The sequence below is a fragment of the Garra rufa genome, chromosome 8 (assembly GCF_049309525.1).
Source record: "Garra rufa chromosome 8, GarRuf1.0, whole genome shotgun sequence".
NCBI lineage: Eukaryota > Metazoa > Chordata > Actinopteri > Cypriniformes > Cyprinidae > Garra > Garra rufa.
The window spans coordinates 41,049,340-41,074,433 of record NC_133368.1 but is presented as its reverse complement, the minus strand read 5'-3'; the positions used below and the strand labels follow the sequence as shown (position 1 = coordinate 41,074,433).

General features: G+C 35.6%; 1 protein-coding gene across 4 annotated transcripts in view; it reads right to left on the bottom strand.

Annotated features, from left to right (window-relative positions):
* nckap1 (NCK-associated protein 1) overlaps positions 1-24,213 on the bottom strand; it is a 70,761-nt gene extending 46,548 nt beyond the window's left edge. Inside the window, exons 1-8 of one of the 4 annotated variants that reach the window (XM_073845588.1) lie at positions 23,918-24,213; positions 11,442-11,459; positions 8,990-9,100; positions 2,644-2,736; positions 1,696-1,752; positions 1,457-1,599; positions 1,262-1,352; positions 1,033-1,170 (exon numbers count right to left, since the gene is read on the bottom strand). In XM_073845588.1, the coding sequence (XP_073701689.1) occupies positions 1,033-1,170; positions 1,262-1,352; positions 1,457-1,599; positions 1,696-1,752; positions 2,644-2,736; positions 8,990-9,100; positions 11,442-11,459; positions 23,918-24,025 (759 nt within the window). In that variant the 5' untranslated portion in view covers positions 24,026-24,213. The remainder of the gene's footprint in view (positions 1-1,032; positions 1,171-1,261; positions 1,353-1,456; positions 1,600-1,695; positions 1,753-2,643; positions 2,737-8,989; positions 9,101-11,441; positions 11,460-23,917) is intronic. The other 3 variants (XM_073845589.1, XM_073845590.1, XM_073845592.1) reach the window with 3 other exon arrangements.
* Positions 24,214-25,094: the final 881 nt, after the last annotated feature.

The window sequence follows — 25,094 nt, the reverse complement described above, 5'->3', positions numbered from 1 at the left end:
GGTCAAAATTATTGATTTTTCTTTTATGCCAAAAATCATTAGGAAATTAAGTAAAGATCATGCTCCATGAAGATTTTTTGTAAAATTCCTACTACAAATATATCAAAATGTAATTTTAGATTAGTAATATGCATTGTTAAGAACTTAATTTGGACAACTTTAAAGGTGATTTTCTCAGTATTTAGATTTTTTTGCACCCTCAGATTCCAGATTTTCAAATAGATGCATCTCGGCCAAATATTGCCCTATCCTAACAAACCATATCAACAGAAAGCTTATTTATGGAGCTTTCATATGATGTGTAAATGTCAGTTTTGTAAAATTTAACCTTATGACTGGTTTTGTGGTCCAGGGTCACATATGTCACAAGCTTCAAATCGGAAATTTGTTTTAACAGCAGAATTAATATTTATTAATTTCTAGTCATAATTTGGCGACAATGAGCATAAACTGCTGTGTCGTGCTGCTTATATTTATCACGCAGTAAAAATGCCTCTCCCTCACACTCAAAAACCAGTTGTCTGTGGATGAGAATCTTAAACAAGGACTGGTGGGATGTTGTCCTGCTCCACTTCACAGACACTGAGTGAAAGGAGAGTTTTATAATGACAGAACACTCATTTTTACAACATGAAGAACAGCTAGTTCCGCACATCATGAGGCTAGTTTGTCATTGCACATGTGCAGTCCTTTCAGTTTTGGTTTTCAATCCAAGTGTTTACATGCACTTGTATTATCGATCACATTAGAAAAGGAATAAACCACCCCTTTCAATCCGATTCAAATTACATTCGATCAGTTAAGGTGTTTACATGAAGGCTTTTCATTCTGATTGAGCCATCAAACCGATTACTAACAAATTATTTGGTTGCATGTAAACGTAGCCATTTATTTGGTATGCATGACATTACCAATGAAGAGAGTTTCAAATCAGTCTCTTGCCATGACAGCTAGAATTCAGGCTTACAAGATGATAACTGTAGGTTTCGGGACTGTTTACAAAAATAATTAAGGACTATATTGAATCCTGACCGTGTCGGACTGAGCTGGGTTGAGCATGGTACTGGGAGCACTAATCAAACTGAGCAGCTGAGCGTTCCTCCACTGATCTGCAGACAGATTCCGGCGTGGGTACACCATCTGCAAGGAGACCAGTGCATCTTGCAGCGACTGTCAAAAACAGAGAAACAGACATAAAATGGCAGAGAGCTCAGATTAAACCATGGATTTTTTTAAACTCGTTGTAGCATGCAGATTTTACTTTTCCATGAGGGACGAATTCCTCCATCATCTTTTTCAGTGGATTCTCATAATCCACAATCATTTGTCCAAGCCTGGGATATTCTCGATCGCTGAATAAAAACACATCACAAAACGTGAGCTCACTCAAACACTCCCAACCACGGCACAATGAAACCTTCATTGATGAAAAAGATGCTATTTATATATGCATTACCTTGAACCGTGTGTCATTTCATGGGCATAGTTGTAGAGGCCGATTATCGCTTTGCGCTCCTCAATTCGAGAAAGCAGCATCATCAGGGTAGTGTATGTCACAACCAAGTCCAGGTAGTTCTTTGTGAGGTCAAAATTTACAGTCTGCATTGTGGGGAAAAAAGACGCTGTGTTATACATCTGGCATGTGACTGAACAAAAAATGAAAAGACAGTATTGACTCAAATTAATTCAACTCACAATGTCAAAGAAAACTTGACAAGCGTCAATAGTGTTTAGAAGTTCACAAACATGGTCCTGGAGAAACAGAAAAGCACAAACATTATGGTTATACGTCTTTTATTAAAAAATAAAAAGATAAAAATATGGGTAACACTTTACAATAAAGTTCATTATTTAACTACTTTAGTTAACATGAACTACGAATGAACAATACTTCCACAGCATTTATTAATTTATTAATAGTAAATGTTTCAACATTTACTAATGCATTATTAAAATCAATAGTTGTGCTTGTTAACATTAGTTAATGCACTGTGAATTAACATGAACTAGCATTGATTGAATTTTAATAACTAACATTAACAAAGATGAATAAATAATATAATAAATGTACTGTAACAGTTTGTTCATGTTAGTTAATACATTAACTAAAAGAAACATTGTAAACTGTTACCGAAATATGTATCATTTTGTATTATTTTACTTAATAAACTGTATTTTCAATAGTATACAGAATAACATAATTAAATTAAACAGTAATAGTGAATAATATTAGATGAAGAACTCAAATTGGAAACTAGCTGAAAAGTTTATCTTTAAGTACTAAAATGACTAAAAATACGAATACTTAATATACATAATGACAAAAGCACATCAATTTGCTCAAATTAAGACTAAAAAACAAAAGCCAATTCAAAATATGAATACTATAATAGTATATAAATAATATTAAAATACCATTGTCACATAAAAAATAGTATACAAATAAACACTACATCCACAGGGCCTTATTTATGAAACAATGGCAGACTTAATTTCTATAAACAGTTCATAAACCATCTAACTTAAACTGCTCACTCAACTCACTGCAACAATTTACATAATGAATATATGAATAATTTATGCAGACATTTATTCTGTTGGTGTTTCTTTAATGCGGTCAACAGAGTAGGACTGCACTCATACCTTAAATTCCATAACATCCACAAAGGTGAAGTAATATAGAGCTAAATTCTTCAGTATTTCTGACTTTTCTTTTTGTAGTTGTGCAAGCTGTTGCTGTAATATAAAAAAGTGCATATTAAACACTGTCACATTAAACAAAGTCACACAATTTTGATATCTGATCAGGAAACTCATCAGCAGGGCTCACATTAGATCATTTGACCTGTAAAATTAACAAATCTCAGCCTATTGGATTTAGTCTCAGAGCAGGGTTCAACAATAGGGATGTGGGAGAGTTTCAAGACATTTGACGGGAACTGTTACTTGCCCTTTTTGGTACAGTTCTGTATTGTCATCTATTTTAAGACGTGCAAAGTTCAACATTTGTATTTTTGTGATGCACTGAACACTGCTGCTGTGAAATGGCAATTCAGGTGAATCTATACAAAATTTGCTACAACTGAGATTCTGTTAGAAATAAAAGGGAAAAAAGGTCATATCTGCTGCATATACTTGTATTCTCTATGAATGTATACCTGAGATGTATGAATATATATCAGAAAATGTGGACATATAAAACTATTTATCATTTGTGACCCTGGACCACAAAACCAGTCTTAAGTCGCTGGGGTATATTTGTAGCAATAGCCAAAAATACATTGCATGGGTCAAAATTTTTGATTTTTCTTTCTTTAAGTAAAGTTTATTAAGTAAAGTAAAGTTCATGTTCCATGAAGATTTTTTGTAAAATTCCTACTGTAAACATATCAAAATGTAATTTTTGATTTGTAATATGCATTGTTAAGAACCTAATTTGGACAACTTTAAAGGTGATTTTCTCAGTCTTTTCGATTTTTTTGCATCCTCAGATTTCTGATTTCAAATAGATGCATCTCAGCCAAATATTGTCCTATCCTAACAAACCATACATCATTAGAAAGCTTATTTATTGAGCTTTCATATGATGTATAAATCTCAGTTTTGTCAAATTTAACCTTATGACTGGTTTTGTGGTCCAGGGTCACATTTATGCAGCAGACCCAATGAAATTCTGACAGGGCAGGTAAAACCATCCTGTTTGGACAAAAAAAATAAAGTCCTTATTGTTGAGCCCGTTCAAAGACAAGGTTCTCAGATCTTACGTTTTAAGTCAAACTAGTGAATGAACCCTGCATCAAGTCCTGACACGCACAAGCCTTTACCCCTTGGTTGTCTTTATGGTATTTGCAACTCTAGAGCAAAAATGCATTGCCGCTGCACCTGGGAAGGCACTCAAAATAACTTGAGCATTCTGACCTCATTTTAAACATGCACATCTATATTATATGATATCCTGCTAATATCATTGTATTTTAGTGATTTAGTTTGGATAATATTATATATTAGTTCAAAAAGTTCAAACATGTCTTAAAAATGACTTTTGTCATTTCAGAGTGAAGGGTAGTGCAAATGTGCTCTAGAATCAAGTTAGTGACAGAATCCTTAGTATCTATCAGGATTTCCAGAAAACCAGGTTAGAGCTAAAAGAGTTATTGATGCACTTTAGATACCCATAAAGCCCAATATCAGAGAAACTACATTTAAGACAGAAGACTCAAGTTCCATCAAACCACACCATCCCCACCCTGCATACTTTTACTGGAAATATATTCACATCCTATCCTAAAGAAGGATATTTTTACTAGATTATGAGGTTAAATGTAAAATGAGACTGGTATTAAAATACTGTAGGCCTATATGAGGTAGAGATAATATTATGAAAAATAGCAGAGAGGGAGAGGAAAATGTGATAAAGATGTACTGCAAGGGTTAACCTTAAAAAGTAAAATAATAATGAGGTCACATTTCACTCCAAAATCAAAAGATTTTGAACAAGGTGTTTGTAACAAAAGTTCTATTTTAAATAAATTCTGTTCTTTTTAATGATTTATCTATCAAAGGATCTCAAAAAAAATCTCAGGTTCCAAAAAAAAAAGCATTAATCAGCACAACGGTTTCCAACATTGATAATAAATCAGCATATTAGAATGATTTCTGATGAAGGATCATGTGATACTGAATACTTGAGTAATGATGCTGAAAATTCAGCTTTGCTTCACAGGAATAAATAATATTTTAAATTATATTAAAACCACTATTTTAAATTGCATTAAAATTGTACAATATTACAGTTTCATTCTGCATTTTTTAATTAAATAAACGCAGCCTTGATGAGCACAAAAGTTTTGGATTTTGGTGTAAAATACGACTTGAACACATTCTTGGCAGATTTCATGAGATTCTTTCACAAACCCAAGCAAACTGTAAATCAAAGCTACATTTGGCACAGTTTGAAGTTCAAACTTTTTTTTTATCTCCATCTCTGCTTTTTTCAGTATAAAGTGTGTTGGGGCAAAACTATGTGATGCTGTGCACAACGGCTAAACCTCATTTCATACTTGTTTTAAATAGAGTGGATAAATATATTGAGGAAAGCATGTAACCGTGCAATAACAGACTCAAAGGAAGCTCAGAACACATCCCAATCACTAGTCAAACAGCTAGATACATATAAATAGGCATTATATTTTAGGAGTGCTTTAAAGGGCCCATCTGAGATTCCTTTTGTCCATGTAGGTTACTGAAATACCGACATATATATGTGAGTACAACTGAAATGTTAAACTACATATACATAAGAGCAGGAACTAAATAAAGCAAATGGGACTCCACATGGAGTCCAAACTTACCAAAAGAATAATCCAGAAAATAGCCATGTTAAGCATGCAAATATGCAAAAAAACAAAAAACGGAAATATAAAAAACAACACTAAAAGGCAACTCAAACACAGTTAAACATGACACAGCTCCACATCATTGCGAGAAGCAGTTAAACATCTTTAACACAAAAGTAGAAGGCAAAGCGGCATCTGAAATATACAACACTTCAAAAGGACATGGTGGTTGGTTATTAAAAAGGGACCAAATGAAAAAAAAAATGAACAAAACACACTTGAGACATGGAATGAATATAAAAATCATATTTTAAAGCACACATGAAAAAAATGTTTGGTTAATTTGTTATGAGACAATTCACTAAATAAATCAAAGCAGATCTTGGATGTCACAATGCTCAGTTTTCGCAAAAACACCGTTCCTCTGTGGCTCATGAATAAAATTTAGGCTAAATGTCATATTTACCCCTTTTCCTCTGAAATGGGGCTGACTGACATTCCAGAGCTTGCTGGCACAAATTTCCATTTATTTGATAGCTGAACGATAACATATCTGATCTGTTTGTACACTGTTACATTGCTTTGATGTAGATCAAAAAGTTAAATACATATACAAAAAATTCTTAGAACTGAATTCACACATGATTTTTGTGAATTAAATTTTATTTATAAACAAATAGGGAAAATTAAGGAGTGTCCGTCACACCAATTGGGTGTTTCCAATGTAGAAACCGGTTTTGATTATAATGGAAGCTAGAATGGTCTAGTTTTGAAGAAAAAAAAAAGCTGGAAATGTGACCCAAGCACCAGGATCTTGTCGGAGGAAAAGGGGTATTTGAGACAAATAACCAGGGGGAAAATGTACTCTCTATAGTAGTACAAGTCATTTGAGTTGTGCACAGAGAAACTGTAACAGCAGGAATGCAAGGCCAAAACCAGTAGAGGTGTCAATCTACGGCACGCCTACATTCCGAAAGCAACATGGGCTGAGTCACTGTCATTTCCTAATCTGGTAAACACCAGTGAAGAAAAGGTGGCTGCATTCTATGGATTGATCCAGACCAAAATTATTTCACATTAGGAATAAATTCTATTTGAGGTGTTCTGGCCAAGTTAAGAGTGGCCAAAGGTTCCTGGAAAGTCAGACAGATCTGGGAAAGCCCCTCTGATGAGGACTTTACCTCATGTTCTGACACAACATAATAAAACATAATTGAAAAAAAAAACTGGGCTGCATGAGAAAACATTGTGTTTTTACAATGACCTCAAACTAAACCTTCATTTTCCACAACCATAAGCAGTGATGTTTGAATCACTCTCTGATGGTTGAGGAATGAACACCATGGTAACCCATGAACAGCATGGTAGACATGCTTCAGAGATGTTCAGGGTTGTGGGAATGGCAACAGAGTGTTACAGAAAAGACTGGGCTTGGTGACTGTGGTGTTTGAGGGGGTGTAATGGGAATCAGATGGGAGACTAAAACTGCTGAAACAGAAAAAACAGATTATTGAGCACTTGTTTCACTACTATAATAGTGAGTCAATAACACATCCATTTTATATCGGCACAAGAGATGTATACAAAGCTGTATTTTTGCTAATGATCTATAGTCATCATTTAGAATAGTGGTTCTCAACTAGGAGGCCTCATTCAATTTCTGGGGGATATTATAAATATATAAATTATTATTAAATAATTTTTTTATATATTTATTACTTAATTCTATATGTATATATTATTCACCATTACTATACCAATGATATAGCTCTTATCTAAAATAGAATTCTAAAAAAATAAACAAAATAAAGATGTACACAGAAATCTTTTTTTAATTTTCCATTTTTATTGAAGAACACAGACTGTTAATAGAGAGCATAAATTTTGAAACTCAAAATTAATTGTGGCTTATTTATTTTAAATATTAAATGAATTAACCATGATCAATTCAATGTTATCAATAAAAAATTCAAAACATGCAGTTTTTTCATATTTATAGCAGAAATGCTGAACAATAAGGGTTGAGAACCACTGACATAGAGGGACTATTCTCCAAGTTTTCTGTTGAACTACCACTAACATTCAAAACCATCTAAAGTCACATTTATTAAAGAGTCAATGCCATTAAGGAGCCCCTTTCAGCCTTTTTATTTCATCAGCAACACTGAGACTAGTGCAAAATATCTGATATGATCCGGGTCACGGCACCAGATGTAAACAGAGGTGAGAATATGCATATGTGTCTGATGAGTATTCTTAACATTTTTAATTTAATTGATCCAATTATTGATCCAATATAACAGCAAAAAGCACGGAGGAAAAACACCTTCGCTGACTGTTAAAAAAATGAGAGCAACACTGCAACTAGTGCAAAATATCTAATATTACCCGGGTCATGGCACCAGATTTAAACAGAGGGGCATATTCTCTTTTGCCTTGAGTATTCTTAGCATTATGAATTTTGATTGGATCTGATATAATAAAAAAAAGAATGGAGGACAAAACACCTTCCACTGACTGCTGAAAAGGTGGGAGCAACACTGAGACTAGTGCAAAATATCTAATATGTTCTGGATCACGGCACCAGATTTAAACAGAGGGGCATATTCTCTTGTGCCTTATGTATTCTTAACATTTTTACATTTGACTGATCCGATATAATAACAGAAAGCACAGGGGACAAAATACCCTCCACTGATTGTTGAAAAAGTGGAAGCAACACTGAGACTAGTGCAAAATATCTAATATGTTCTGGATCACAGCACCAGATTTAAACAGAGGGGCATATTCTCTTGTGCCTTATGTATTCTTAACATTTTTACATTTGACTGATCCGATATAATAACAGAAAGCACAGGGGACAAAATACCCTCCACTGATTGTTGAAAAAGTGGAAGCAACACTGAGACTAGTGCAAAATATCTAATATGACTCGGGTCATGGCACCAGATTTAAACAGAGGTGCATATTTTCTTGTACCTTGATGAGTATTTTTACCATTATGAATTCTGACTGATCCAATATAATAGCAGAAAGCACAGAGGACAAAACACCCTCCACTGATTGTTGAAAAAGTGGAAGCAACACTGAAACTAGAGCAAAATATCTTATATGATCCGATGAGTATTTAACATGCAATCATCCAATTTAATAGCAAAAATAATGGAGGAAAAACACCTTCTGCTGACTGTTGAAAAAGTGGGGGCAATATTGAAACTAGTGCAAAATATTGGATATGATCCGGGTCACGGCACCAGATTTAAACAGAGGGGCATATTCTCTTGTGCCTTGATGAGTATTCTTAACATTATGAATTTTGATTGATCCAATATAATAAAAGAAAGCATGGAGGAAAGAACACCTTCCATTGACTGCTGAAAAACTGGGATGTTCCTTAGTAAAAATGGTGATGAAAACCTCATTTAGTGATGCACCACTGAAAACAGGACAAAATATGCAACACTTTTTCAAAAGTTATCTTGATTGATTAAAGGTGCTGTAAGAGGTTTTAGAAAAAAAAAAATCCACTTGCAGCACCTTTAATACATTAAACATTAATTGGAATTTCATACAAGGATAAAACATTATACATCAATATCATAACATTCACTCAGAGTCACTAAAACATACTTGATTCAGAAAATCAAACTTACGTTGTTGTTGCGCGTCTCAACGGCCGGGAATTTTCTGACGATGAATTTCACAGCTGACTCCAGGTTTTTGTCAATCAGGTAAGAAGGCTTTGCCTTGGGATCTCCACAGGCCTACAACGAACAGGGAAAACATCACTGGTAAACGTGCAACAGCTTGAACAGAACCACAGTGAACAAATGCAGAAAACTGATATTCCACTGATCATGAAACAAAGATTCAAACCGTTTGAGACAGATCAGAAAGGATGAACAGTGAGGTAAAGTGCAGGGGGTTTGATCACAGTTAGAAAATGCAGTGGAAGAAATAAAAAAAGAGAAAGAGACAATGTTGAGACTGAAAATAGAGAAAGAAAGACAGATGGAAAGTAGGAATGGGAATCAAAAGGAATTTTATGGTCATAACGATTTTTAACTTCATTGTACTATAAAATAAATAAATTATATTATATATAGATATATATGCACATATTTTTGACTCATTCGATCAAAAACTATGAGTTCAAAAGTGTCATTTGCTTGTGAATCTACTTTATCATATTTTGTTGAACAGTGTCAAAATTAGGAATTAGGAATGCAAACTCAAAAGTATTTTAGCACATTGTTTTAAAAATGTTAACATTCTGGATTCCCAACCCTAATGAAAGGACAGATAAAAAAGGTAAAAAGAGGAAAAGAGAGAGGACAGAATTGAAATTGCTCTTCAAACGGACAAGGTGCTGCGTGAGAAGTTGGAGAGCAGTTAGTGGAACACGGACAGCAGTGTATGATCAGAAACAGTCCTGGAGAAAGAGAGAGAGAGCAACAGAGAGATGGTGGGTTTGCTGGACAGTGCGTCTGATTGGCTGGCTGTTCTGTAAGAGGTGAGTGTCTTACAGAGTGAAGGAGCTGGAACGCGCCAGTGGACGTGCAGCTGAGGCAGGGCAGTGTGTATGGTCACATGACACGTTACATGATGCTTGACATGCACCTACGACTAACGCAGCATCGAACCTCAAGACCATTCTAGTGTGCACGGCAACACACAGAGGCTCTGGGTGCTGTAAGACAACGTGTTTTTTTACAAAGCCCATTAGGTCGTTCCCAAAAAAAGACACCGCATGGCTAGCAAACTGACGGGGGTTACTCGCAGGCCCTGGAAATAGTGCAAACCGGCAGTCAGCCCAGGCTAACAGAATGAGACCCGCTAACATTAAATTTACATTAGCTAAATTACTCCTGTGCCCACTGATAATTTAACACAGCCAATCACAGCGGAATAAGTAAATAAATAAACCCACAGAGAATCTACACTATGGCTCAAAAACGGCTGGTTTTGTTCTTCCTTGTTATCGTACTGACATCCAACTGGTGCTTTGCAGTTAAAAGCAAAACTTGGTGAAAATAAAGAGGATGGTAAAAATAAACAAATAAGGGAAAAAATGGGAAATAAAAGAAAAATAAGCCTCATGCATTAATAATATTACCCCAACAAATGTAAGCAAAGATTTGCAGTTACATATATTCAGCTGGGCGATATTATTACAATTTTTTTTTTCCTCCTTTTGTCATCATATGTGACCCTGGACCACAAAACCAGTCTTAAGTAGCACGGGTATATTTGCAGCAATAGCCAAAATTACATTGTATGGGTCAAAACTATCTATTTTTCCTTTATGCCAGAAATCATTAGGATATTAAGATCATGTTCAATGAAGATATTTAGTACATTTCCTACCGTAAATATATCAAAACTTAATTTTTCATTTGTAATACTGCACATAACTTTATTTGGACAACTTTAAAGGCGATTTTCTCAACATTTTTAGTTGTTGCACCCTCAAATAGTTGTATCTCTGCCAAATATCCCTTTCATATCATGTATAAATCTCAATTTTACAAAAAAAAGTACCCTTATGACTGGTTTTGTGGTCCAGGGTCACATATAATTCTAACTTAAATTGGAAGTGCTAGATAACAGCAAATATTAAACATTTTAGGAACGATAATCTGAAAATGAACATACTGTATATTGTTATGCTTGAGGGAATTTAGGAATCACAACATTATGTACAGTATAAAATACAGATAAACATTAACATGAAAAAATTGTATTTTACTAATTGCAATAAACATTTAGAATCCACTTAGTAACATAACATAAATACATTAACATATTGAGATATAATTGAGAAATTGTTTAAGCTATATCGCCCAGCTCTCACAACTCAACATCTGTAAGACTGGCGTAAGTTTAAGTCGGCAAAGCAACAATCAAAACGAACAATTTGAAGCTAATGAAACAGAAATGAATTAGTTTAAAGAAAGATTAAACAGAAGAGTCCTGCAGGTGCTACAGTTTGGGAAGGGCCTTTTTTTGTGAGTTGCGTACAGAAAGATCATGGGACATGAGACTGGTAGGAGAGCGGGGGGAAGGGGGGACTGAAATTTTAGGAAGGTGAAAAGCTGTGCAAACCTTCCAAACTTGTCCTTGCTGGGGGAAGCATTGTAACAGAAAGAGAGAAAATTACACATAAACACAGGTTCCAGCGTCTACCATGCATGTTCACTTCAAAACAAATTAGCTTTGGGAACTAATTGTAAGTGGTTCCGGTTAGTGTGTTGGTTTCGGGTCCTAAGGAGGGACGCAAGGGGTCAGTTGGGTCACACAGTGCATTGCGAGGCAGTCGTTCCCACAGCTAACATTGACACCATGCAGAATTCACTCCTCCGGGAGCAGGAACACTGTGGGCTGAGTTCAGAATTCACGTCCATGTCCGAGAAAAGACCAGGAAGTTGGTGATTAGTCAAAGAAACATAATCCATGCAAGTAAAAGGGAACCAAGGTCAACATGTTCACAAAATGACTGAAATCAGAGCTCAACTTAAAGAATGACGAACAGAAACACACTGCAAGAATACAGCGAGCAAACAAACAAAACAGACAAACAAACAAAAATGTCATTATTATCTGCTTTATCCAATGCATCGAAGCATCTCATGCACAGAATAAGACCAAAGGGGCAAACAGTGAACCATCATTGATCTCAGACTGAATCTATTCTGGTCAGCTTTGACTTTCAGTGTCACTTCAATCAGAAGTAATAGCAAGTAAGACTAAATGTGCTCGTTCATTTGTTACTCCTACATTCTGAATTTTCTACACTGTTGTGTCTTACACCTTCTCCACCAAATGATGTTGGTGCCAATACAGCCACACAGAGAGCGATGTATCAGGGTTGTTTTGAGTTGATTTGAGTGAGACAAGCAAGCTAACATTCTATCTGTCATTCCACCTAATTATATAACACGTTATTTTAGTGTGTCAACAATCAGCGCTCATGTGTTCATAAAGGAACCCCATGAAGAAAAAGGGAACCTGTGATGAATCAAACATCAAATAAAGCTAAATGACAGGGAACAAAAAATAGTTACATAGTCATCAGATGCCATTTTTGTTTGGAGAAAATGAGTAGTGGGGAAAGCCGCTGACTTCTATGCATAGTTCACCCAAAAATGAAAATTCTGTCATTAATTAGTCATCCTCATGTCGTTCCAAACCCGTAAACACTTGTTCATCTTCAGAACACAAATTAAAATATTTTTGATTAAATCCGACCCTGCGTAGACAGCAACACAACAACCACATTCAAGGCCCAGAAAGGTAGTAAGAACATAGATTAAGTAGTCCTTACTTTAAAAAAAGCATACGTCATGATACTCTTGTAAATGGCAACAGAAAATGACATGTAAGAGAAGAATTGTTCAATACAATTATTATTTTAGTTTTCTTTGCGCACAAAAAGTATTCTCGTAGCTTAATAATATTACTGATGAACAACTGATAGTCACATGGACTATTTTAACAATGTAACATGGTAATTACATTGCTGTCTATGCAGGGTTAATACAGCTCTTGTGTTTCATCAATAATCCAAAGTATTGTTTTCCATAGTATGCAAGTCATTGGTGTCAACTGTTTGGTTACCAGCCTTCAACAGCTGAAAAAAATACAGACAGGTTCAGAAAAACCTGAGGGTGAGTAAATAATGACAGAATTTTCATTTTCGGGTGTGCTATCGTAAAGGTATATAGCAGTATAGGCCAGTTACATGCTGCATAACATGTTTTCTTTTGTTTGTATAAATTAACTATAATAATCTGACATCTGATATTGTGATCTCAAATCGATTAATTAGTAGATGTTATTACTCCGAAAATTGTCCATCATTGACAGAATTTTTTTTATCAGTGACAGAAAAACCGGAAGGCATCATTTTGACAGATTACACTGAGAGTGATCTATTGTAATTTAACAGTAATTCCCACCCCTGTCCAGTTGGTGGTGAGTGAACAAAACATTTTAACAGCAATTTATTAAAAGTTAAAAGGCCCCATGAAATACGTTAAAAAAAAAATTCTCAAATTTTGTTATTTATAAAATGTATTAATATCTTTTTTTTTTCAGAAATGCTGTGTTGTGTATTTACATTTTTCTGGTAAATAAATCTGCTAAATATTCTTTAAAAATAATGTTTAAATAATACATCTATTATTAATGGTAGTACTATAATTACATTAAGTAATATGTTTCTGTCAGTTTCTTTAAGTTAAACCAAATATTTTAACGGGTTGCTGTGAAGACCTTTCAGTTTCTGTTTGTATAAGATATTATGGCAGTTTTGGTTTTTCTTACAAGAAAATGTAAAATGCTCAAGAAGTGACTCTCAGAGCAGTTCTAGAGATGATGGTTATGTGTTAATGTTCTCATATTTTGAGGTAGCAGAGCCTAAAAACACTGCGAGCATCACATGCACTTCCGTATGTGTGTAGTATACGAAACTACGCATCTGTGCCTTTTTTTCAGACAGAGACACGCAGAAAAATGTGGGATTCAAATTTGAATTGTATTTTTGTCGCTTAATATTCCCAGACACTAGTCCAAATTGTTTTTTAATTTAAATTTACTGACCTACTGATTTATCCATTCAAAATTTGGCAAATTCCAAAACATTCCAATTTTCAATTTTCTTTTTATGACTAGATTCCTCAATTCTGTCTGCGTTTTCCGGATTGCGGAAATCACAGGGGCCTACAAATAGTTCTATATCGTTGAACCAATGTGGTTCAAATGACAGAGATGCAACTATGTTACTGCGTTTTTGGGAAACAGTCACAACTAGCTACTTAGTTTCTTTCCAACGATGCACAACACTATGGCAGTGCCAGTTCATCAACAAATTCCAGCATTTTACAGGAATTTGTAAATTACTAGGGCTGTAATCAACCAAAGAAAATCTTGGTCGACTGAAGTCCTGAAACTTTCGACTAAAAATCGACTAAAAAAGACGTTGTGGAGAAAAAAAAAAAAAAAAAAAGTACGTTACATTAATTAGATACGCACTGTGCTCAGTACTTGGTAGCCTTGTTGTCTGCCTAAATTAATTTTAAATAAACAAAAAACTAATAGACTATTTGCAGTATATTAAATCGTTTTTGACCTAATTATTTTGCACTGAAATGAGTCTGACACACGAGTCTGTCGTCTCTGACAGCGGTGCATCACGTGCACCTGCGCAATATCATAGCCTGTGATTTCTGAAAAAACAGTACTATGTTGTCAACTAGTGATATCACAAGAACTTTTGAGTAATGTGCAACATATTAGAAAATTATTTTTGTCATATAAGTATAACTGTCAGACACTATCATTTCAGCCGCTCTGCGCAGCTCGCACAGAACGAGGCTGAACATAAGAGCTCAGCTTCGCGGCTGAGACACGAATAAAGCTTTTACTAGTGTCAGTCTGAGAGATCGCCGATACACGATACTATGGTGCTAATTTAATTAATTATCTATGTACTAAATTCCTTATTCGTTTTGTAAAGGTAGACCTGCTATTGGCATATGATTAAGTTGTGCGTGTACAGAGCGCTGACTGGAGTTGCGCCGGAGTTGTTTAAGTTACTTTCGGTTTCATTCTCTGCTATCGTCAGTGAGTGAGTTGTAAATGTGCGTGCATGAATGTAAATGAATGAATCTTTCTTTACCCCTCATACTGCAATAATGTTACCGCTGTATGTCTGACCGTTGTCATCAGGTGATGTTGTAGTTCAGTTCATATTGAATGCGGAGAAGTGATGCGCGTGTAATTCACGTGCGTATGTTTGGCGCCATTTGATCGCATCGTAATTCTGATTAACGCATATAGATGTTACAGAGGTGAATGCTTATGTTTCCTATATACAGACCGATTATGATACATCGTAATTATTTCAGCCTGAACCACGTTTTACTACCTCTGTTATCCTAATGACTGCAATGCTAATATAATATAACACAATTAGTGCTTTCCACCTGATGAAATGAGCGCGGCAAAAAATCGACCAATCAGAATTTTGGTCGAACCAGACCGTATCGACCAATTAATCGACTGGGACGTTACAGCCCTATAAATTACACTATGTGTTATGAATGCTATAATGAATGTATTAATCGAGGTGTTGTAACTATTGTTATCATTGATTTTGTCTTACTTTATTTTATTTTACAGAACACTAAAATTACAATACTAACATTTATGAATGTTGACTTTTATTTTGACGGAAACCCGCAAGTACTTCTTTTTGTATACAGGAGCAGATTTTTTAGGAATGATTCTCATTACGCTGTTTCAGCGCAGATTTTCCTCTACAACCGTATCATTTCGGTACATTTGGTGCATCCGTAGTATTTTTGCCCCTTAATATTCACAGACACTAGTCCATATTGTGTTTTGATTTAAGTGTACTGACCTATAGATTTATCCATCCAAAATTTGACAAATTCCAAAACACTCCAGTTATATAGTAAATTTTCTTTTTACGACCGGTGGCTTTAGGAAAACAGCGAACGGTGGGCAGTATGCTTTTAATACAGTAAATATGGAGAAATATGCCAAGTCATTTATATGTGCCAAACTTCCTGCTGTCAGCTGGTGGCGCTATGCCTATAACTGATTATTGGCATGTAGATGTGTTCAGGCCAGCACTTTTATCAAACATATGAAGTTTGGTGCAGTGAAAGATATGATATATCCTGCTGCCAATAGGTGGGGCTATGATAATATCTGAATATTGGCCTTTAGGTGTCTTCAGTCCAGGACTCTTACCAAACCTGTGAAGTTTGAGGCAGATCGGACATTTTATGGCTGAGTTATGACAACTTCTATGTCCATGGCGAAACATCAAACTTTGTCAGGCCGCCACGGACACGCCCTTTAACGACAACTCAAGATCTTCACAATTTAACATCTCTAAGGCCTTTCGATTAGACTGACCAAATATAATGTTAATATCATTAAATCTCTAGGAGGAGTTTGCTACAAGTCATTTCCTGTTGCCAACAGGTGGCGCTGTGATTATAATAGAATATTGGCCTTCAGATGTGTTCAGGCCAGAACTCTTATCGAACATGTGAAGTTTTATGCAAATCGAACATTTTATGGCTGAGTTATAACAAGTTTTATGTCCATGGCGAGACCTCGAAATTTGTCAGGTCACCACGGACACGCCCTTCAATGAAAACTCAAGATCTTCGCAATTTAACATCACTAAAGCCTTTATATTAGACTGACCAATTTTGGTGTTGATCTGTATAAATCTCTAGGAGGAGTTTGTTGCAGAGTAGAGCATGACACTTCCTGTTGCCAGCAGGTGGCGCTATGACTATAACTGAATATGGACATGTAGAAATCTTCAGGTCAGGAGTGTTATCACACATGTTAAGTTTGGGACAGATCGGATATTGTATGCCTGAGTTATAGCAACTTCCTTTTTCATGGTGAAACATCGAAATTTGTCAGGCCGCCACGGACATGCCCTCTGATGAAAACTCTAATCCTTCGCAATTTAACGTCACAAAGGGCTTTAGATTAGATTCACCAAATTTGGCGTTGATCGGAATAAATCACTAGGAGGAGTTTGTTCAAATACGAGGCCTGAAAATGGCAAAAATGACAAAATTTGCTGAAAAAATTATTAATAACCGACTTCCTGTTGGGTTTCGTATTTTGCTCCAAGAGGCTTTTTTGTAGGTATTGGTGTGTTACATGTGGGTACTGATTTTTGTGCATGTACGTGAATCACAGCTGAAAACGCACACCGCGGAACGTGTAAAGGTGGCGGTGTCAAGCCATTTTGCCACACCCACTTCTGAAACCCATATCAGACGTAAATTTTCGCCAGGTTTGATGTATGTCTGTGCAAAGTTTCATGAGTTTTCAGGTATGTTTAGGCCCTCAAAAACGCGATTCATTTTGGAGAAGAAGAATATAGCTGCAAGCAGCGATGACGGGCCCTCACCACAAACGCAATCACCATCCCGGTAGCATCAGGAAAACGGTGCCCAGCGGGCACATGCATTCACAGTAACCCTTTGGACTAACCCTAACTGTCTCTCCTCCTCTTTCTCTTACCACCCATCCCTCCTCCTTACACTCAGCCACTTACCACACACACACACACACACACACACACACACACACACACACACACACACACACACACACACACACACACACACACACACACACACACACACACACAAACACAGAGTGCAGAGCAGAGTGAGATCAGATATGTTTTTTAATTTTCTTTCATTCGTGGAGTTTTGTATAATTATGAAATGAACTGTGTTTGATCAGAATGAATAGTTCTTTGTATGGAAAAAGTTTCAAAGAGTTTGGATGCTGCACTTTAAAGATATAATAAATCACTGAAAACTGAAAATGGAAAATTAAATTCTAAGCACGCTATCTGCCTCAAAAACACAGGAAACAAATATTTGAATGTATTTTTTTTTTATTTGCCATGGCAACAGTATTTGATGCATCAGGGACGCCTTTACAGACTCTCATCGGCCGTGTTTTTACATTATTCTGATGAAGTTTTAAGAAAATCGAGTACAAATATATTGTTCGTTCATGTTTGTTAGTTCATTAACCAATGTTAACAAGAGACCCTATTTTAAATAGTTACCATGTTTTATGATCTACAACCAATTTTAAATATTATTTTAATGATCTATAAGCATCTGTGAAATAATTATAAACAAACATATTAAAAATAAATACATATTAACTTAGTTGATGTATTTGTTTCTCATTCTAATTAAGTGAACTGAGCAGTATAGTGTCATACTTATAATATTTTTTTATTCTATCAGTGAGAGTGTATACATGTATATAAATCATAATTTTTCCTTTAAAGATTAAAAAAAGATTTTAATGCTCTTTAAGCATCTATACAAAATAATTATGTAAAAGTACACTGACAGTACAGTACATATCAACTGATTCTATGCATTATTGTCATTCTTATACACTGAGAACGAGCTAAATAGCATTAGAGGTCAACCGATTCCTTATCTTATGAGGACCTCTGGTTTTCATCCCTGATATTAGAGCTTTAATCTGACAAAAATATATGACACTTTAATGTTTTTGGGGCCTCTGAGCATGATAACATTTTGAAACTACACGTATTTCCTAAGAATTTCTTGTTCTTTATATGTAAAAAGTTCTCGTCTTTCCGTTAGGGCTGGGTATTGTGACCAATTCGGCGATTCGATTCGATTCTTATTTTTATGGTTTCGATTCTATTCTATTTAGATTCAATTCGATTCGATATCGATTAGCTATCAATATTTCATTTAAAATGTTAGTTTTGCAGACATGGGATCCATATTTTGATATAAATGCTGGTAACTGAAACTCTCCTACTTAAGTTTATTACTGAAATACACATCTACATTAATAATAGGGTGCACACAGTTGTTTATTTTAAACGACTTTTATTTTAAATGAACACTGTAACAAGAAGTCATAAATATGTGCATCCATTGTATACCATGTAAACAAACTGCAAAATGCACATTACTGTAAAAAAAATAAAAAGACTAAATGTGCAACAGTGAAATCTATTAAGAACTTCAAACATGTTTAAGAAATAAAACATTTTTCTAAATTCAAAACAGGCCCATCATAAAGCCCTTGTCTGCGTATACAAAACATTCTAACTGTCCATAAAACAGTTCTTAACTACAGCCTAATCATTTTTGATCACCAGATTTTCTGCAAAAAAAGCAGCTGATGGTGACACCTTCAGGACGAGAGGTGAATATTCATATCCTCTTACGTGAAGCAAGCGCATTAAGAATCGATTTGGGGATTTCCCGAATCGATATCATTGCGTTAAACTGAAGATCGATTAAAATCGGAGAATATTTTTTACCCAGCCCTACTTTCCGTCCTCAACTGTAAGACCTCTTAAATTATAATTAAGACGTTATACTATTTAACATATTTAAATCTTTTTATGGCCTTAAATTTGATACAACTAAGTTGAGGAGTTTTTAAGGACCTGCAGGAGCCCTCTACTTTACGATAGCCCGTTGGGCAGTCCGGTGTAATATTTTGGTAGCCCGACTGGAAAACACAGTAGCCCCGGGACGTCAGGCTAGAGATTTTGCGAGCCCTGCTATTTAAGACTTGTTAATGCTTTTCAGTATGTTGCTAGGAGTCTGTAACAATGTTAAACATATCACTTCCTGTCGTCAGCAGGTGGCGCTATGACTATAACTGAATATGGGCACTGGCATGTGTTCAGGACCGGACTGTTATCAAACATGTGAAGTTTGAGGCAGATCGGACATTGTTTGCCTGACTTATTTCGCCATGAAAAAGGAAGTTGCTATATCAAATTTTGTCAGGCCGCCAGGGACACGCCCTTCGACGAAAACTCTAGATCTTCACAATTTAGCATCGCACAGGCCTTATGATGACACTCATTTGAAGATGATGGATAAAAACTGTAGGAGGAGTTTGTTAAAGTACGAGGCCTGAAAATGGCAAAAACTGCACAAAAATCGTACAGGAAATTCAATATAACAGACTTCCTGTTGGGTTTCGGATGTTGCACCAGGAGACTTTTTTGTAGGTATTGGTGTTACATGTGTGTAGCAAGTTTCGTACATGTACGTGAAACATAGCTCGAGGCGCATTCCGTTGAAATTTTATAGGTGGCGCTATCGAGCCATTTTTGCCACACCCACTTCTGAAAACCATATCAGATGTAAATTTTCGCCAGGTCTGATGCGTGTGCAAAGTTTCGTGAGTTTTCATTTTGGAGAAGAAGAAGCGGAAGAATAATAATAAACGGAGCAATTCCAACAGGGTCCTCGCACTGCAGTGCTCGGGCCCTAATAATACTTAGAAGAACAATAGGGCCTTCGCCCATTCTGGGCTCGGGCCCTAAATAATAAACGGAGCAGATCCAAGAGGGTCCTCGCACCATCAGTGCTCGGGCCCTAACTATGTTACTACGTTTTGGGGAAACACTCACGACTAGCTAGTTAGTTTCTCTCCAACGATGCAAAGCACTATGGCAGTGCCAGTTAATCAACAAATTCCAGCATTTTAAAGGAAACTCATCCAAGAATGGTTCCAGGTTTGGGCATTGGCTTTGGCACCAGCATTCTGTTGGTGGAATAGGGGTCTCTTGGGATTCTATGTCAAGCTAAGCACGCTGTGAGATAAGAACGCATTTCCTGAGGTTGTTTCCATGGAAGGATTCTGCTGTCATTTCCTGTGACACAGTTTTGCTACCAACCTATATGCTAAATCCAACAAATTCCAAACAGCATTTAGCACAGCTTGTGTTTTAAAACAAACTCAGTTATCAGTCTACACTTAAATTGCACAAGATCAAGCAATATGAGAGGCGATTATGTCTATTTATATACAAAAAATCGAGCATTGAGCAAATTCTATTGGTTTAGATAGAAAACATTACAAACCACAAATAGCAAGAATAAAAATGTCAGCTTCATGAATTCGGAATCAAAAGAGCATCTAAAATTTTAACTCCCTCTCTGTATCCACCACAATGCAACGTAGATCTTACAGCACTCGATGCAATGCCTGCCAGTTGCTAGGCAACAGGACTACCAAAAGCATGTATTCCAATTTCTAGTCCTGTGGAAAAGCTATTCCTCAACTAAATATGACAGAAAAAATACAATCTGAAATAATGGGCAATAACACTGAACTGGTTCGGTCAGGTTTTCCACAGTGCGCTCAATCTTGTTGTATTCTGAATGGATATGGTGCATGGGAGTACAGAAGAACGACAGAATATGGCTAATATTGGGTTGACCCCCGATGACTTGTTTGAATGAGTGAGGTCAGACATACACGAGTGACATCAGTGGGCATGGAGAGACAGGCGGCACTCCAGAGACCTTCTCGCGCTCTAAACGGGCATCACACACACTGATGAATTCACATCACATATCTGAGTGAGTTCACGGCCAGAGGGAGGGGGAAGAAATGCTAACAGCGCTGGTCCTCCACTAGCCCACTTTCTGCCGTGATCTGTACTGCTTCCATTACTGCTAGCCTCAATGCCAAGTCTTTCTCAAAAACCTTAGAAAGTGGCTGTATTGGCAAAGGGAAAGAAAAAAATTCTTTGAGCATGCAGACTAGAACTGACAGGCTTTAATTTGTGTGTGATGTTTGCACGATTCAAGATATTTCAAGCCTCTGACTGCTGAGGGAATCTTATGAAAACATGTCCAAGTCACATTTCTACACAACATTCAAGGGATTAAACTGATTTTGCATTAAAAAAAATAAAGACATTACTTCATGACACTGAAGCACTTTCCTGCCAAATTCACATTTGTGCAACGTTTAAACTCGATGTATTAATGTCACAATGTATGTATTAATATAGAGGAAATGTCCATATTGATTTTTTACAGGTGTTTTAGCTGTATTTTAAATTTTGCACTTTGATGTATCATTGTGTTTTACAGTCTATGGGTCAATTATACATTTTTCTTGAACACCAAAAACATTAGGATATTAAGTAACGATCAAGTTCCAGATAGTTTGTCAATTTCCTACCATAAATATATCAAAACTTAATTTTTTATTAGTAATATGCATAGCTAAGAACTTCATTTGCACAACTTTAAAGGCATTTTTTGGATTTTTTTGCACCCTCAGATTTTCAAATAGTTGTATCCCAGCCAAATATTGTCCTATCCTAACAAACCATACATCATATAGTCAACCACATTATTTCAGTTTTCAGATGATGTATAAATCTAAAAAAAAAAAAAAAAAGAAACAGACACTTATGACTGGTTTTGTGGTCCAGTGTCACATATTTTTATATATTTAACTTATACATTTCATATTTGTTCTCTTTCATTGTGTGAGTGACATTCATTCAGTCATTCAAATTTACAAGTTGGCCTTTTCAAGATTATCAGAATCTGTTTGGCACTATTTTTTGTTGTCATTATATTTCTTTAGTGTGGACAGACAAATTCAAATAAAGAAAAACACACTTATGACTGATTTTGTGGTCCAGGGTATTTCTTTTTTTCATTTATTTACTTAATTATTAATTCATTCAAATTTACAATTTGGCCTTTTCCAGATTATCAGAATCTTTTTGTTTGAATCAAACAAAAAGTTATATATATACATTTTTTAACAGATTTTTAGATAACTATGATGTAAAATAAGCACTTAAATTAATTTAAATTATTTATGTGTTGTAATAATATTTCTTTAGTGTGGACAGACAATTATAAAATAAAATTATTGTAATTATAGTCACATCATTTCTCAAATTGTTTTATATATATATATATATATATATATATATATATATATATATATATATATATATATATATACATTTTTTTTCTCATGACATTTATTTATTCATTCATTAATTCACATTTACAATTTGGCCTTTTCCAGATTATCAGAATCTGTCTGACTACCAGACATTGCACTATTTTCAGCATTTTTTTTCTTGTGAGGTATTATGTAAAATAATGAAAATAAATTATAGGTATACATTTTCTTTTTAAATATTTATTTTAGCATTAAAATAATATGAATGTGCGGGGTAAATGTGCTTAATTGCCATGAAAATAATGTCACAATGCAAAACATTAAAGCAAAATTTAAATACGACATGGGCATGTTGGCGTTTCTATAATATTTACACACATATGTTAAAAATCCCATAATCTGATCCCATAATGCCTCTGACTCTCAAATTACAGGTCAATGCTTTTTTATTACAGCTTAGCAAAATCAAACAATTACTTTTTACGATTAAAATCACTCTTTAATATCAAAAGCAATTGCTAAAATAGCAATACTGCAGAACAAAACTGTCAAACCACCATCAGACCCACTACAGAATCCTACCGATCTGACATCTCTCAAACATGCTCTGGACTTCAGGTATGACAGCTGAAGGAGTGCAAGGGCTTAGTGTGCTGTTTTCAACACACCCACTGACATATCAAACAGGAAGATTCGATTTATCCAGCACTGTCAGGCCACTACCAACTAGCCACAATTAGATCTTTGTAGAAACTCACGCTTTCAGAGCTGAGATGTCTGGATTGGATTATCCGCCTTTATAGATGGGTCATTATAAGTGCTTTAAAAGCTGGGTCACGGTGAGGTTCTAGTCTGGACACACAACGTTCACAGGCCTTCTCAATCATGGCTTTGTGCACTTAGCCCTGAATAGACAGCGCCAGTGCATAAATGTATAGCGTAGTATCTTGCTTTATGATCGAAGGGGAGGTAAAACTAGGACATTAGCCATCCTCATCTCGCCATTAAAATAATCATTGCTAATATGGATTAGATCGACTCGTTTTGGCTGGAGATTCGCTAACCTGTATTAGATCTCATTCAAATGATTCAGTAGTGCATTATACGGCGTAAACATTGATTTATGGCTGTCGCGCACACACACGCACGCACTCAATCAGGGCCTGGCCTCATCAACCCCGTGTGTGTATATGTGTGTGTATTTGTGTGCGCCTACTGCGGTCGTCTGAAACACACATGCATGGAGCGCTTCTTCTCACCTTCTTGATGTTGTAGATGCGCGTGAGCATCCCGATGCCGCGGTCGTTGAGAATCGTCAGTTTCTCCGCCAGCTTCTGCTGGCTCGGCTGCAGCGCGCCCCGAGACATGGCTCAAACGACCGTTAAAACGAGCTCAATCACAACCCAACGGATTCCTCGTGTAGTGTTAAAGGGTAAGGTGCCGAAACGAGTAGGTTTTTAGTGTTAAAATTCGCCCATATTATGGGCTTGAGGCGCGTCGTCGGGGATGTGTGTTTTTTTCTAGGTGTTGCCCTGACGGCCAGAACGAGGCTGCTTCCGGCAACGTCATTGCGTCATGTGACCGTAGCCCTCCGCAGGACCTCCGCCCCCCTCGTGCTGTTCATGGTTGGAGGAGAGATGTGGTGGTTGGTTCTGAAGTTATTTTAAAGCTATTGATTTTATTTGATGAATTTCATACACATAAATTTAAATGGAAAACTTTTTCTTTTCTATTTATAGACTCGCTTTAGGGCTGCCAACTTTTGAGTTCAGTTTGGAGTGAGAATTCCCACAGTAGTTCCTGGGGAGTCCAAATTACACTCACAACAAACAAACACATTGTAATATAATGACGATAATAATAATTTTATATTATTATTCTTATGTTAGTAATATTGGAAAACAATTCTGCAAACATAAATTGTTATTTCACAGGTCTGTTATTTTACCTTAATCTACAGTAGGAAAATTACGATACTTTTGTCGTAATTTCTACACTTGCAAGCAGGGCCTAAAACATTTTTTCACATCTGCCAATTTAATTATGATACAAACAAATATTTTTTTCCTAGCCATTAAACATTTTTTGCAGTTGTTGCTACTACAACAACTAAACATATTTAATAAAACATAATAATAATAATAAATTGAAAATTAGACCCAAACACAAGCAGGTTTTTTTTATTTAAAATAGATTTAATCATTTAAAGCAAAACAGAATGATCTCAGCATTGTGAAATTATTTATTTATTTTATATGTATGTATGTATGTATGTATGTATGTATGTATGTACGTACGTACGTATATATATATATATATATATATATATATATATATATATATATATATATATGTATATTCACAGATATTGCCAGATAATCACTTTACCTCTACCATACTTTTAACAGACTTAGATAATTTGTGATTCTGGCTGTC